At 41.7% G+C, this 13,213-nt stretch overlaps 1 protein-coding gene across 2 annotated transcripts in view; it reads left to right on the top strand.

Moving 5' to 3' along the window:
* Window positions 1–13,213, top strand: part of NSL1 (NSL1 component of MIS12 kinetochore complex) — a 36,778-nt gene that overhangs the window by 11,328 nt on the left and 12,237 nt on the right. The window contains exons 5-6 of one of the 2 annotated variants that reach the window (XM_029047383.1): window positions 996–1,057; window positions 5,353–6,880. In XM_029047383.1, the coding sequence (XP_028903216.1) occupies window positions 996–1,057; window positions 5,353–5,628 (338 nt within the window). In that variant the 3' untranslated portion in view covers window positions 5,629–6,880. Of the gene's footprint in view, window positions 1–995; window positions 1,058–5,352; window positions 6,881–13,213 lie in introns of those variants that run through there. The other variant, XM_029047384.1, reaches the window with a different exon arrangement.

The raw sequence follows: 13,213 nt of genomic DNA on the forward strand, positions 1-13,213 counted from the left end.
TTCTGCACTCATCAGGCCCCAGAGGGTGGCAGGGTAGAGGAAGTACTCTGGCCCTAGGCAATTTAACTGACTTCAAAATGCCCACACATCTGCTAACACAGACCCTCGTCATCGGTATCTATTGAACACTTACTGTGTGCGGAGGGCTGTTCCAAACGGTTGGGAGCATACAATACAGCAGAATTGGCAGGCGCCTTCTCTGCCTATAAGCCCCTCAGAGCCCACTTCCTGTTGGGAGGATCAGGAATAAGAAATAGACTCAGGGGAAATAGGGGGAAACAGGGAAGGCCTGAGTGCTTACTCAGTTTAAGAGGTATAGAATAATTTGTGGAAATACTTCTTAGTACCCCATGCTTTCCTTTCAAATATAATTCATGGTGATTACTCCTATAATTTGCTAAATAATTTAGGAAGCAGTATGGCCTAGTGGAAAAAGAGCAGGCCTGGGAATAAGAATTACTTAGGTTCTAATCCTGACTCTGCCATCTGGCTGTTGTGTGAAATTGGACAAGTCACTTATTTCTCTCTGTCTCACTTTCTTTATCTAAGTGGGGATTCAATATGTTATTCTTCCACCTTAGACTGAGAGTCCCATGTGCTCTCATTGAATTTGCTTCAGTATTTAACAAATAGTAAGCACTTAAGTACTATTATTATTGCTGTTATAATAAATCATTATTAATTCATTGTTATTAAATATATAGTTGGTAAAAGTCTGCTTTTCAGGTGGTTAGAGACAAAAAGAACTGGTTATCCCATACAGGAAACTTTTACAGTTGCAAATAAACTCTCTTGCTGAAGCATATCATTTGCCATAAGGATTCTTAGAGGAGGAAAAATAATTTTTATTGTTTTCCTGTGTTGCTGGAAAATTCATTTTCTTTATCTCAACTGCAGTGACATTTTTTGAATTTAATCATTTGCTATAGCTGTAAAAAATATTCTTGGTGTCTAATTTTGTGTTGTCTCTGGGTATACGTATATATTTTTAACAGCTCATCTGGAAGAGTTGAAGCGTGTAGGAGAAATATCCAAGCAAGTTAATGAGGCAATGAAGGTAAAAATGATGTACTGACCGACAGATAATCCTTTCAAATGCTCTGTGTGTGTGTATATACATATGTGTCCAGTGTAACAAATATTTTCAGTATTGTTGCTCAACTGGTCTTCCAGCATTTCTGGGACTCAAAGCCTCGTTCCCTGGCAATGGTACTCTTTGCTGTTGGTTGTCTTTCAGATTAACCCATCCTGGCATCTAAATCAGTATTTTTCCAATAAAACCCCCTGAGGAGAAGTTCTAGTGGGGTTGAGGAGTGTAGAGTTGTGGAGCTCTGAACAGCCGATTCCCTGAAGGCAGCAGCATCTGTATGATGCCGGGAGACCCAGTCCCTCCCAGGCCTTACTCTTATATGATTTCGGCCTATAAGATTTCCCATGGTGAACAGCAAAAAATTTTTTTCTGGAGTGTGTTTATAAAATATAATAGAATTGGAGATTCAGGGGAGCCCTTGAGCAAGGGAGAAAGGAGCTGGGAAGGTAGAGAATGGAAATAGAACAGTTTAGTACGTTGGCCTCCTCCCTGAAACCCACCACTTCCCGGTGCTCCCCTCTCCAATTCAACCATCACTCTGTTGCCCAGATCATTTTTCTAAAATGTCATTCTGCTTACATCCCTCCCCCCCGCCCAATCCAAAAACCTCACATGGTTACTTATTCTTCTCTCCTCCATCAAGCAGAAACTCCAGGTTGTTGACTTTTTAAGGCACTGTCAGCTCTCTCCCTCATACTTTCCCACTCTCTTTTCCCACTACGGCCCAGCTCTCACTCTTCGTTTCTTTCAGGTTTACGTATTCACTGTGCCTCATTCTCACCTCTCCCATTGACATCTTGCCCATGCTGGCCTGGAAGTCCTTCCCCTTCAGATTTGATAAACCACAGGTGCCCCATTTTCAAAGCCCCCCTGAAATCCCATTGCCTTTCTCTCTTCATTTCTAATATCCTTTGCTTATGTCCTTCCCAGCATTTCTCACATCCTCTTGTAGTACTTACGTAGGTTACATACCTTAACTAATCAATCAGTCATATTTATTGATCGCTTACTTTGTGCAGAGCACTGTACTAGATGCTTGGGACAGTACAATACAACAGAGTTGGTAGACACATTCCCTGCCCACACTGAGCTGACAAACTAGAGGGGGAGATAGATGTTAATATGTCACTGAGCACTGACTCAGTTATATGTTTATCTTTTTCCTTTCTCGTAGCTGAAATTTATTTTAATATCTGTCTTCCTTGCTAGATTGTCAGCATGTCTCCAAAGTTTTTGTATTCCTAAGTACAGTTTTGGTCTGCACTGAACATAGTAGATGCTCAATAAATGCCATTGATTGATTAGAGCACCATCAATCTGACCCATTATAATGATATCTTGCCCAAAGTATGAAAGAAGCTTAGACTCTGCAAAGTATGGCATGGTAAAATGATCATTTTCTAAGCATTTGTAGTTGCATTCTTAAAAGCGTGTTGAACGCTGACTGCTCCTAATATGCAGTTGACAAAACACATAGAATCTGTCACCTACATAATGTTGGTTGAATGCAGCGTATCGAACCTGTCATTCGGTGAACAGTAGTCCCTTGGCATTTGTGGATTTTTGGTTTGCAGTTTCACTTTTCTGGGGTTGGCTGCACCCATCTTTGCCATTACAGCAGCAGGCACTGTCTCTGCTCCCACGTCAGCCTCTACTCTCTGTTGTCTCTTTAGTTGCCAGCAGCCTCTTCAGTGGCTGGCCAACTCTAATAATAATAATAATAATGTTGGTATTTGTTAAGCGCTTACTATGTGCCGAGCACTGTTCTAAGCGCTGGGGTAGACACAGGGGAATCAGGTTGTCCCACGTGGGGCTCACAGTCTTAATCCCCATTTTACAGATGAGGGAACTGAGGCATAGAGAAGTTAAGTGACTTGCCCATAGTCACACAGCTGACAAATGGCCGAGCTGGGATTTGAACCTGTGACCTCTGACTCCAAAGCCCGTGCTCTTTCCACTGAGCCACGCTGCTTACCTCTGTCCCCTCCAGAAAGCCCAGATGGCCATCCGTCATTGAATAAGCCTTTTGCTGAGTTGTCTTTTAACTAATCCCCTATGAATACCATAGACAACTATATTGAGTGCCTATTGGGAGCAAAGTAATTGGGGGAGTACCAAAGAGATGAAAAGCACATATAGAATAAATTATTGATAGGAGGATAAGGAGAATGAAAAGAGGAATAGATTGAACACGTGCTTAAGTAGAAAATGTAAGTCAATATATATACGAGTGAGCGGGAGTGCACAAGTGTGATAGAAGGATGTGATCTGGGGGAGGAAAAAAATAATTGGGGAATGACTTCTGCAGGAGTTGAAGTTTCAAGAGGGCATTGAAAATGGGGAGGATTGTGGACTTGTGATCTGGTAGATTTGAAGTGGTAGAGAGTTCTAGGCAAGAAAAAGTGTTTAGTACAATGCTGTGCACACAGTAAGCACTCTAATACCATTGAGAATCAGCGTGGCATAATGGATAAAGCATAGGCCTAGGAGTTAGAAGGATCTGGGTTCTAATCCTGGCTCCACCCCTTGTCTGTGTGACCTTGGGCAAGTCACTTAACTTCTTTAACAGTTAGTTGTAAAATGGGGATTAAGACTGAGCCCCATGTGGGATCAGGACTTTGTCCAACCTGACTTACCTTGTATCTACTCTGCCACTTGTCAGCTGTGTGACTGTGGGCAAGTCACTTAACTTCTCTGTGCCTCAGTTCCCTCATCTGTAAAATGGGGATTAAGACTGTGAGCCTCATGTGGGACAACCTGATTACCCTGTATCTACCCCAGTGCTTAGAACAGTGCTCTGCACAGAGTAAGCGCTTAACAAATACCAACATTATTATTACTCCAACCCTTATTACAGTGCCTGGCACATGGTAAGCTCTTAACAAATATCATGTTTTAAAAAAAGGTGGCATGAGTAAGGGGTCAGGGGTGGGACTGTCAAGAATAAAGCATGGTGAAAAGGACACAAAATGTGAGCTGCTGAATAGAGAGACTAAGGGTGAGAGCTGATATAGTGCCTTAAAGCCAATGGTAAGAAGTTTCTGCCTGCTGTAAAGAGCTATGGGTAACCATTAGAAGATTTTTATTTATTTTTTTTTTTTGAGGAGTGGTGGGGCTTGCATAGAACGATGCTTATGAAAAATGATCCAGGCAATAAAGTGTGGTGGACTAGAGAGGCTGCAGTTGGAAAGAACCAGTGAAGAGGCTGACAGTGCTGATGTGTCTTTCTGTTCATTTCCAGAGTTATCCTAGCTACTGATGTTTAAATCTCATAGGGCCTCATGATTTTAGTTCTGGTCATCTGAAGTCATGCCTCCCTCCAGAGTCTCTCATGACTACTGGCAGCAGAAATGTAACCTTTAATGAGATTAAAATGATTTTCTGTAAATTGTTTTTGATTCCATAAAATTATAATATAAGAAATGCTATTACAGAGTCATAATAGTTTATCAGGCCACGATTCCATTTCCAACAGTGACAGCAGCCTGGTTGGAGGATGGTTGCCCTCCTTAACCTCCATTGTAATTGGTAGGGTTGTGCCAGTTAACATCCTCAGTGTTCTGTAGCAGTCCATGCCTGACTTCTTGACGGTGAATTTTTCCAAACCCTTCTCGACTCTTATTTATGGATTGCACAACTTACTGCAATTATGAATTTGTTTATTTTCCTCTGTTGGAGGAAAGAAGTGCTTCCTTTTTGCTTTTGAACATGCCAACTTTGAATTTCAAAAATGCTGCATCCCTCATTCTATTGAGGAATTTAATGATCAGTCATTCCAGTTACACCTTCCCACATTCTTCATGATATTGCAAACTGAATTTCTTTTATCTTCATCTTCTGGCAAAGTGTTAATTTTATGAACTTTTCTGTTGTAGCCGGAAGTATGTACTGTAGAGCATATATTTTAGTGCAGAGTTTCAACTATATTTTTCTGAGTTAGAGAAGATGCTTAGTGGGAATGATGGTCCTTAAAAATACCAGCTGTTCTTTGTTTTTAGTCTTTTGCAAGTTCTTCTTATAATCATTTTTCCAGATCTCTAAAATAAGCTAATGCCTAATTGTTTTTTTTGGTTGCGATTTTAAATCATGATTGGAAGTTCTTTGTACAATCTGAAGCAATCCCTTGGCACTGTTGAAGGAAAGGAGTGCCATTCATTCCCCCAAAATAATCTAGAGCAAGATCTTGCTCTGTAAATATGGAATTCTAGGGTATTGTTTTATCTTACCTGGGATTAATTTGAGTATCAACTTTGCTTTCAAAGGCCTTGCCAGCACTGATTGAACGAGCTGATGGATTTTCCCAAGTTTTAACTCTGCAGCCGGTGTTAGAACTGCAGAGGCTCCACAAAGAAATATTTTCTGGCTTTAACATCAAGGAACCTGCAAAAGCTGATTTTCTAACGCAAATAGAAACCACCCCAACGGAGACTGCCTCTAGGGAAACCACCGACGTAGGACTGAAAAGAAGGAGACTTGTAACTTCTCCACAGAGAAAACGATATGCAGTGCAACGCAAGAAAATTAATCTTAATACATAAATATATGAGTTTCATTTGCCTATCAGAAATTGAAAATGGAATCTTTCACTATCCAGCTTGAAGCCACCTTCGTAGACAGGACTTCAGTTTTAAAAGCAAATAACTTATTCCTTTCACGGTAACTCATTTCAATAAATATAACAGCCATATTATAGCTACGATACATTGTCTGTGGCCAGTTATTGCCACTTTGCCACTTACCCTACAGTGGTAGAGACTATATTTGCTGGGCATTGGCATGGTGCCCATTGGTGGGCAAGTAGTATTAGTGCAAACCTGTAGTGCTTTCACTGTCCTCTGACCTTTATAGCGTCTCATCAGAAGGATCTGCTTCAGAAGGTTGTGTGACGTCTTTCTGTCAAATGGCTCAGCACCCTCAGACCTCATCAGGTTCTACACAGCAGGTGTAGTTTTGATATAACAAAGTAATATGCAGATGGCAAAACTGACTCTTTGGTTTGAATCAGTAGTAACAGTTTGGGTTTGACTTAATCTTAGAATTCAAGTTTTTATGGAAGCAGTACGTCGTAACATTTCAGTAAGATAAGACTAAGACCACTAGTGTTTTCTCAGTAAATGAAAATAGAATTTGAATCCATTGTTTCCTGTGCTTCAACTGCATTTTCATATCATCACAATTTTATTTTTAGCTTTCAAGCTTTTAGCTGAAGAGATAAACCCGACTATCTGTGTTTCTGTATGTGTATTTCCAGTTCTGCTATTTATTGAAAGTATAATACTTTTTTTGATAACTAATTCACGATGGAGTCAATGAATATTTCACTGAACTAGCTGACATTTGAGGATAGGTTTCTAGGAAAAAAAATCATTGATAGAAAACTTTAGAGAAAACGAGCAATTGATTGGTGGTGTGTTTTGAAGGTCAGAGTCTTTAAGCAGTTCTCTATTTCAGCTCTTAATTGCAGTAGTCTTACAATAGAGTAGAATTTACTAAGTGCTGAACAGTGACTATTGGCTCTCTCCATCTTCAGAGGATGTTTAGTGATCATGTATAAAGGAAAAGAAAAGAGTAATGCCGTCTCTGAGAGAACAAGAGTATGTAATTAAAATATGATCTCACGCTCACTGCGTCACCAGCCATAAATTTCAGTGTTGTACAGATTGTTTTTCTTTGTGACTGAATTTCTAGTGATTATTTTAATGCTTCGTAATTTTTTTTAAATATTGCGCTTGATCTCTATATTTGTAAATAGAAGAAACTTTTTTAATATTAAACAATATTGCACAATGACTGAAATTTGGGCTCTTTTAGCAGTTCAAGGGCAGAAATGTAAGATGTTAAGTTCCATCTGGATTTTTTGGTAGGTAGTAAATATCATCCATTCACCAATTCACTACTTTAAAGCTCACTCTAAAACAGGCACCTGCAGCCTATGGTTTGGGAGCCATATCTGGCTATTCTTAAAGCCATTTGTGGCTCTTGAGCCAAGGAGAAGGGAGTGAGGTATTTAAAACTTATTATATTGTCCCAATGAAGTAAGCTATGTTGATGCGTATTTAAAATGTGTGGTGGGCTCTCTGCTCAAAGGTTTTATTTTGTTTGATCCTTCGTCACTAAAAAGTTGCCGATCCCTGGGCTAGAAGATGTATTCTTGCTCTAGAAGATGTATCAGTAGAAATGTATTAACTGAGCACTCATTGGGTGCAAGGCACTGTACTAAGCACATGAAAAAGTTTAACAAGCACGAGACATATTCCCTACCCACAGACATCTAATGCTCTAAGGGCTGTCAGGTGTGCTAAAATACGTGTTTTGTGTATAGGATTAGGATAAAACACTATTGAAGAATTAGGGAACATTTTTCCTACTAGAGCAGCATGGTCTAGAGGAAAGAGCGTGGGAGTGGATGTCAGGAGACCTGAGTTCTAATCCTGCCTCTGCCACCAGCCTGTTATTACTTTGGGGAAGTCACTTCACTTCTCTGGGCCTCAGTTTCCACATCTGTAAAATCGGGATTCAATACCTCTCCCCTCCAACTTGGACAGAGAGCCCCATGAGGGGCAGGGACTGTGCCTGACCTGATTGTCTTTTGCCCACTCCAGTTCTTAGTACAGTGATTGGCACATAGTACAAATGAGAATAAATGTGGTATTTGTTTAACGCTTACTAACCAAGTCTATTCTGGGTATGATGTGATCCACATTGGAACAAGTAGATTTGGTGTATTCGTGCACGTGTGTGTGTGTGATATCAGTCGAGATGTGGGATAAAGTAATTTTTTTCCCCCCATTGCACAAGGTTGTTCAGGAACACAATTACTAAGTTGTAGCAGAATTTACTGGAACAATAATCCACAGTTTTACAGTATCCTTTAAGCCGATACCTTTTCATTTATGAATTTAGTAAATGGTCAACAGTAATGCAAAAAAAAGCATTAAAAAGTAGTTTTTAATCATGGAAGTAACATTCAGTTGTATTTATTCAGCACCTACTGTGTACAGACATGGCCTAGAAGAGCGCAGTCCTGGAAGTCAGAGGATCTGGGTTCTACTCCTGGTCTGCCACTTGTTTGCTGGCTGCCCTTGGGCAAGTTACTTAACTTCTCCGTGCCTCAGTTTCCTCATCTGTAAAACGAGAATTAAATCCTACTCCCTCCTACTTAAACTGTGAGTCCCATGTGGGACAGCACTATGTCTAACCTGATTATCATGTATCTAATCCAGTGCCTAGTTCAGTGCTTGGCACAAAGTAAACACTTAAGTATCATTTAAAAAAAAAGTATTTTTTCAGTTAATTGAAATTGTAATGGATAGTCAGAAGCCTCTGGGGATTTTTTAATTTATGTAGTTACCGTTTTCATTCACACTGACAATTTCTAGTAGTCGATCTGAAGATCTGAGGCATGTGGATAGATTCATGCAGTCATTTCTCCAACAGGCCCAGAGGATTCCTCTTCATAAGTGTTGCCCAATTTTGGGTGAGCAGCTTACTCCTCATGCCCTGATATCCAAGATATAGTGATTAACTGGTGATGCTAGTGAGCCTACATTAGCCAGTGACAGCAGAGTGATCCCAACTCAGAAGCGATATTATGGAGTTATAGGATGTGAAGTAGGGCTGATCATTGCTTTTTAAAAATTTTCATTCTTACCAGATACAAAATATTGATGATGCCAAGAGTTCAGTCTACCTTGCTTCAGAACTAGGTGTCATCTTCAAGGAAGACATTACCCCCACAACTTTTTGATTCCCAGCCTTGCTCATCCCAGTTGTCTGACAGAACCCACCAAGTTTGGAAAGACCTGAAGCCTGTTAGCTCTGATGCCTATCCCCTCCTAGTCCCCATCCCCTTTTCGATCCTACATGCACAGTGAAAAATTGGTTCTCGTAACTTCCAGTAGCTTCACAAGCTGCACTAACTGGCATCAAAGAGGACAGAATACAGATGGGGAGATAAGGATGAAGGCAAGAGGGGAGTAAGAGAAAGAGAAGTGGGGTAGAGAGACAACTGAGATGGTTTAGAAGAAATCGATGAAGAAGGAAGGGGAAATGAGAGGCAAGAGCCATGAGACAATGATGAGAGAACATGAAAATCAAATGAATGTTTCATAGACCTCAACCATATCAATAATAATAATTGTGGCACCTAAGATCTTACTCTGTGCTGGGTAGATAAAAGATAATCGCTGTGCTTATGGTGTAAGAGTCAGGACAGGTTTCGAGTACCCATTTTACTAATTGGGAAACTGAAGCACAGAAAAGTTAAGTGATTTGTCCACAGTCACAAAGCAGACAAGTGGCAGAACTGGGTTTAGAACCCAGATCCCTCATTCCCAGTCCTGTGCTCTTTTCATTAGCCATCCTGCTTGAATAAACCTTTTGAAATGGAGCCATGCACACAAATTGTGGCTCAGTGGAAAGAGCCTGGGCTTCGGAGTCAGAAGTCATGTGTTCGAATCCCTGCTCTGCCACTTGTCAGTTGTGTGACTATGGACAAGTCACTTAACTTCTCTGTGCCTCAGTTACCTCATCTGTTTAATGGGGATTAACTGTGAGCCTCAAGTGGGACAACCTGATTACCATATATCTACCCCAGTGCTTAGAACAATGCTCTGTACATAGTAAGTGCTTAAATACCAACAAGTGAAAAATTTCAGGGATACATTTAGGAATATTTCTTTTGTAAACCCAGTTTATTTCATATAATATTTAGACTTTCTGACAGCTTTTCTTGACTTTCCTGTAGGTTTGCTTTTAAAATCAAAATCCCTGCCTGTAGTAAAATTTTCTCCAGAGTAATTAAAGATCATTTCCCAATTCCCTTCAACTTGCTCCTACACATATTCCGTACAAAATCCAAGCACAGTGGCTGCCACCTTCAGATAACATTGGCAAACCACTGTGCTCTTTGGGATCATCTGCCTCTTTCAGGAGGTCCAGAAATAGAAATACCCTATCGAAGAATGTATTCCCTAGATAGAGTGAATTAATGTATTGGTTGTATCTGAGAAGAATGTTCACCCCGACTTTTCGCCCTGCTTCACAGCCTCATTCATTCATCCAATTGCATTTATTGAGCACTTATTGTGTGCAGAGCACTGTACTAAGCATTTGGAAAGTACAATTCAGCAACAGAGACAATCCCTACCCAACAATTGGCTCAAAGTCTAGAAGGCGGAGATGGAGTCACACTCAGAGCTGTTGCACATTCCACTGCCCATGCCTCAGATCCTGACTCTCTTCCTTTTTGCCAAACAATGCCCCTCTCCCCCACAAGAGCTCCGTTAAAACCCCACCTCCAAGCAGCACCCCAAGATGTTCCATGTGAGACTTCTCTGATCCCTCCAGTTCTCCCTTACACATATGCAACTTCTGTAAACATGTGTCTAGGCTTCTCTTCTTTTGCCTTTAGGAATGTTATGTCCAGGGTAGGGTTGGCCAGATTTAGTGATCATGGAAGTCACTTAAAATCTTCAGAAGCTTGAGGACTGTAAGACAAGGAGGAAAGGGTCCTTTCAGGAGTGGTCCCAGGTCAGTGCAGCAAGGGTCACCAGTTAAGCACCAATGTTCTCTGGTGAGTTTCCCGGGGAGTCACGTGTGAATTCTGGAGCTGCAGTTTTACTGCCCCTCCCACCTCCCCTATCCCATTCTATGGCTCTTGTTCTTTTTTTTCCTTCTGTGTCTGATCTCTTTTCTCTGCCTGGCCTTTGTCTTCCTTTGCCACTGTCCACAGTACCTAATACATTCCTGCCATCAATCAGTGGTATTTGAGCATCTCCAGTTTGTAAGTGCCTACTAATGTTGTACAGTGGTTAGAGGTTACAATCCCTGCCGTCAAGAGATTGCAATCTAATAGGGGAGACAGGCCCAAAATACATTACAAATGGGAGGAAGAAGAGAATGGAATGATGGATCCATTGAATAGTAAATGCTAAAATACTAGAGTTTGATCTAGATGTTCAGAAGAGCTACACATCTTTGTAGTATTTCTGCACACAGTGGGCACCAAATGCTAGATGCTGACTGGCTTTGCCTAATGTGACCTTTACCTAATGCCCATATTTATTTGGAATTTTACGGCATATATAAATGATTATTAAAGATTTGGAAAACTGCACCTCTGAGAGAAGGTTAAAATAACTGGATTTGTTTAGCCTAGAGTAAAGAAGACTGAATATGTATTCAAAAGTCATGAAGGGGATCTTTTCTGAAAGATAGTGGTCAGCTTTTCTCAGTTTCTGTTTGGGTCTTGAAAGTGAGTCACAGCAGAAACAGTTTAGGCCGGAACACAGGAAAAAATTCCTGACTGCAAGAGTTGGGAGACATTGAACAGGGCAACTGAAGTGATGTTTTAATGAAGGGTAAGTGTTTATACAGTCCTGTGGAGAGGTTGTGGGTGGGGAGGGGACTTAGATGAGTTTTTGAGATCCCTTCCAGTCTGAGGATTCTATGAATCTTCCAAATACTGCCCCACTTACAAAAACCCAAACCATCTGTAAAGTTTTCAGAATTTAATAGCCGGGTTGTTGGGCAGAGGGCACCAAAGTACAGTATGCAGAAGTTCCTTGCCGGGATGCCTTGAACATAGTACTTTGTCACATTAGAAGGGCCTCAGTGCACCAAGGAGGATTCCTTCCCTTGCCAGAGTTAGCTTGGCAAATTCTAAATTAGCAGCAGCTCCGGCTACTGCCTCCACCACACCACCATCGCCTTTGCTCCCTCCCCAGAGCTGATCGGAGGAATGTCAAAGCTTGGGGGTCCAGTTTGATGGTGTCGGCCAAGCATATGATTGATTTGAAAAGTGAGTTGAGGAAAGTGTTATTATCAGTTGTCCTGAATGTGAGATCAGGAAGTCAATGTGAGATCAGGAGTTTAGACTGCCATCTAAACTCTGGCAGCAGCTGCCAGGAGGCCCCAGAGATGGTCGCCAGAGCCTAGCAGAAAAACCCCAAGAACGTATTTGGATCTTTGTGCTGCCAGCAAGCTTTGAAGCAGCTGTTTGGTTTGCCTTTGGGAGATGAATTGCAAGAAGCCTTGGCTGCCTGACCAGAATAGCAGTGTGCTATGCTTCCCATAGCAGCCATTGCCTTGGGCACCAAACCACAGCATCACTCCCAGCCTTTTGATCGGGGGGGGGGGGGGGGGGGGGGGGGGGGGAGGGGAGGGGAGGGGAGGGGTTCGGTCACTATGGTGGGGTTACTAGGGTCTCCTCTCCTCTGGAGATTGGCTGTACTAGTGTCTGGGATTTAGTAGTTTCACTCAATCAGCTGAAACATAGTCTTTAAGACGAGTTTGCCAATTAGAGAGGTCATTTGCCTAATTTTCAGTTGATATGGCCTCTGTCTGGTCTAGATATATCACTGGACATTTTTACATCCAGGATTTTACTTTAAACAGGCAACCTCCCTCTGCTGAAGCCCATCGTATTGAGTTCTACGACTCCTGAGAGGGCACACGATGGCTCTGGAGCAGTATCCGCTCAGGGGTCTCACTGGAGAATGCTATATAGGTTTGGATGAGGTTGGCATACCAACACAGAATTGCATGGATGATGTCCTCCTGTTATACTGCATGTCCAGCATAACGTGATGTCACATGCGCCTCAGTGCCTGGCATTAACGAGAGTCTTCAGTGGCTATACTACTGGCAGCATGGTCAAGGTGAAATTGATAGGGTACTGTGCTTTCTAGTTTATAGGGGATAAGTTCTTGTTTTGTGTACTGAACTTTCTCCTTGGGAGAAGCCAAATGTGAAAATAATTTGGGTCACATCAACCTTTTAGATAAGAATGAATTTCCCAGCTGCCTTCCTTCCAGGACTCCCCAGTCCGAGTTAAACAGGAGCTTTGCATTCATGAGCAGAGTGAATTGGACTGTAGTCCCCCTCTAGATGGTGATTCAAGGGTGGAGCAGGGAAAGAGCTGCAGCTGAACTTTCCAGCTAGTTCAGTCCTGACACGTTTCTGGGAAATGACTACTGCAAATTTATCTGCTGTGTTCTAATCCTGGCTCTGCCGCATACCTGCTGTGTGATGCTGGGCAAGTCACTTCACTTCTCTGTGCCTCAGTGACCTCTCTGTAAAATGGGGATTAAAACAGAAACTGCGTCCAACCCAACTTGCTGT

Source organism: Ornithorhynchus anatinus, chromosome 19, assembly GCF_004115215.2.
Source record: "Ornithorhynchus anatinus isolate Pmale09 chromosome 19, mOrnAna1.pri.v4, whole genome shotgun sequence".
Lineage (NCBI taxonomy): Eukaryota > Metazoa > Chordata > Mammalia > Monotremata > Ornithorhynchidae > Ornithorhynchus > Ornithorhynchus anatinus.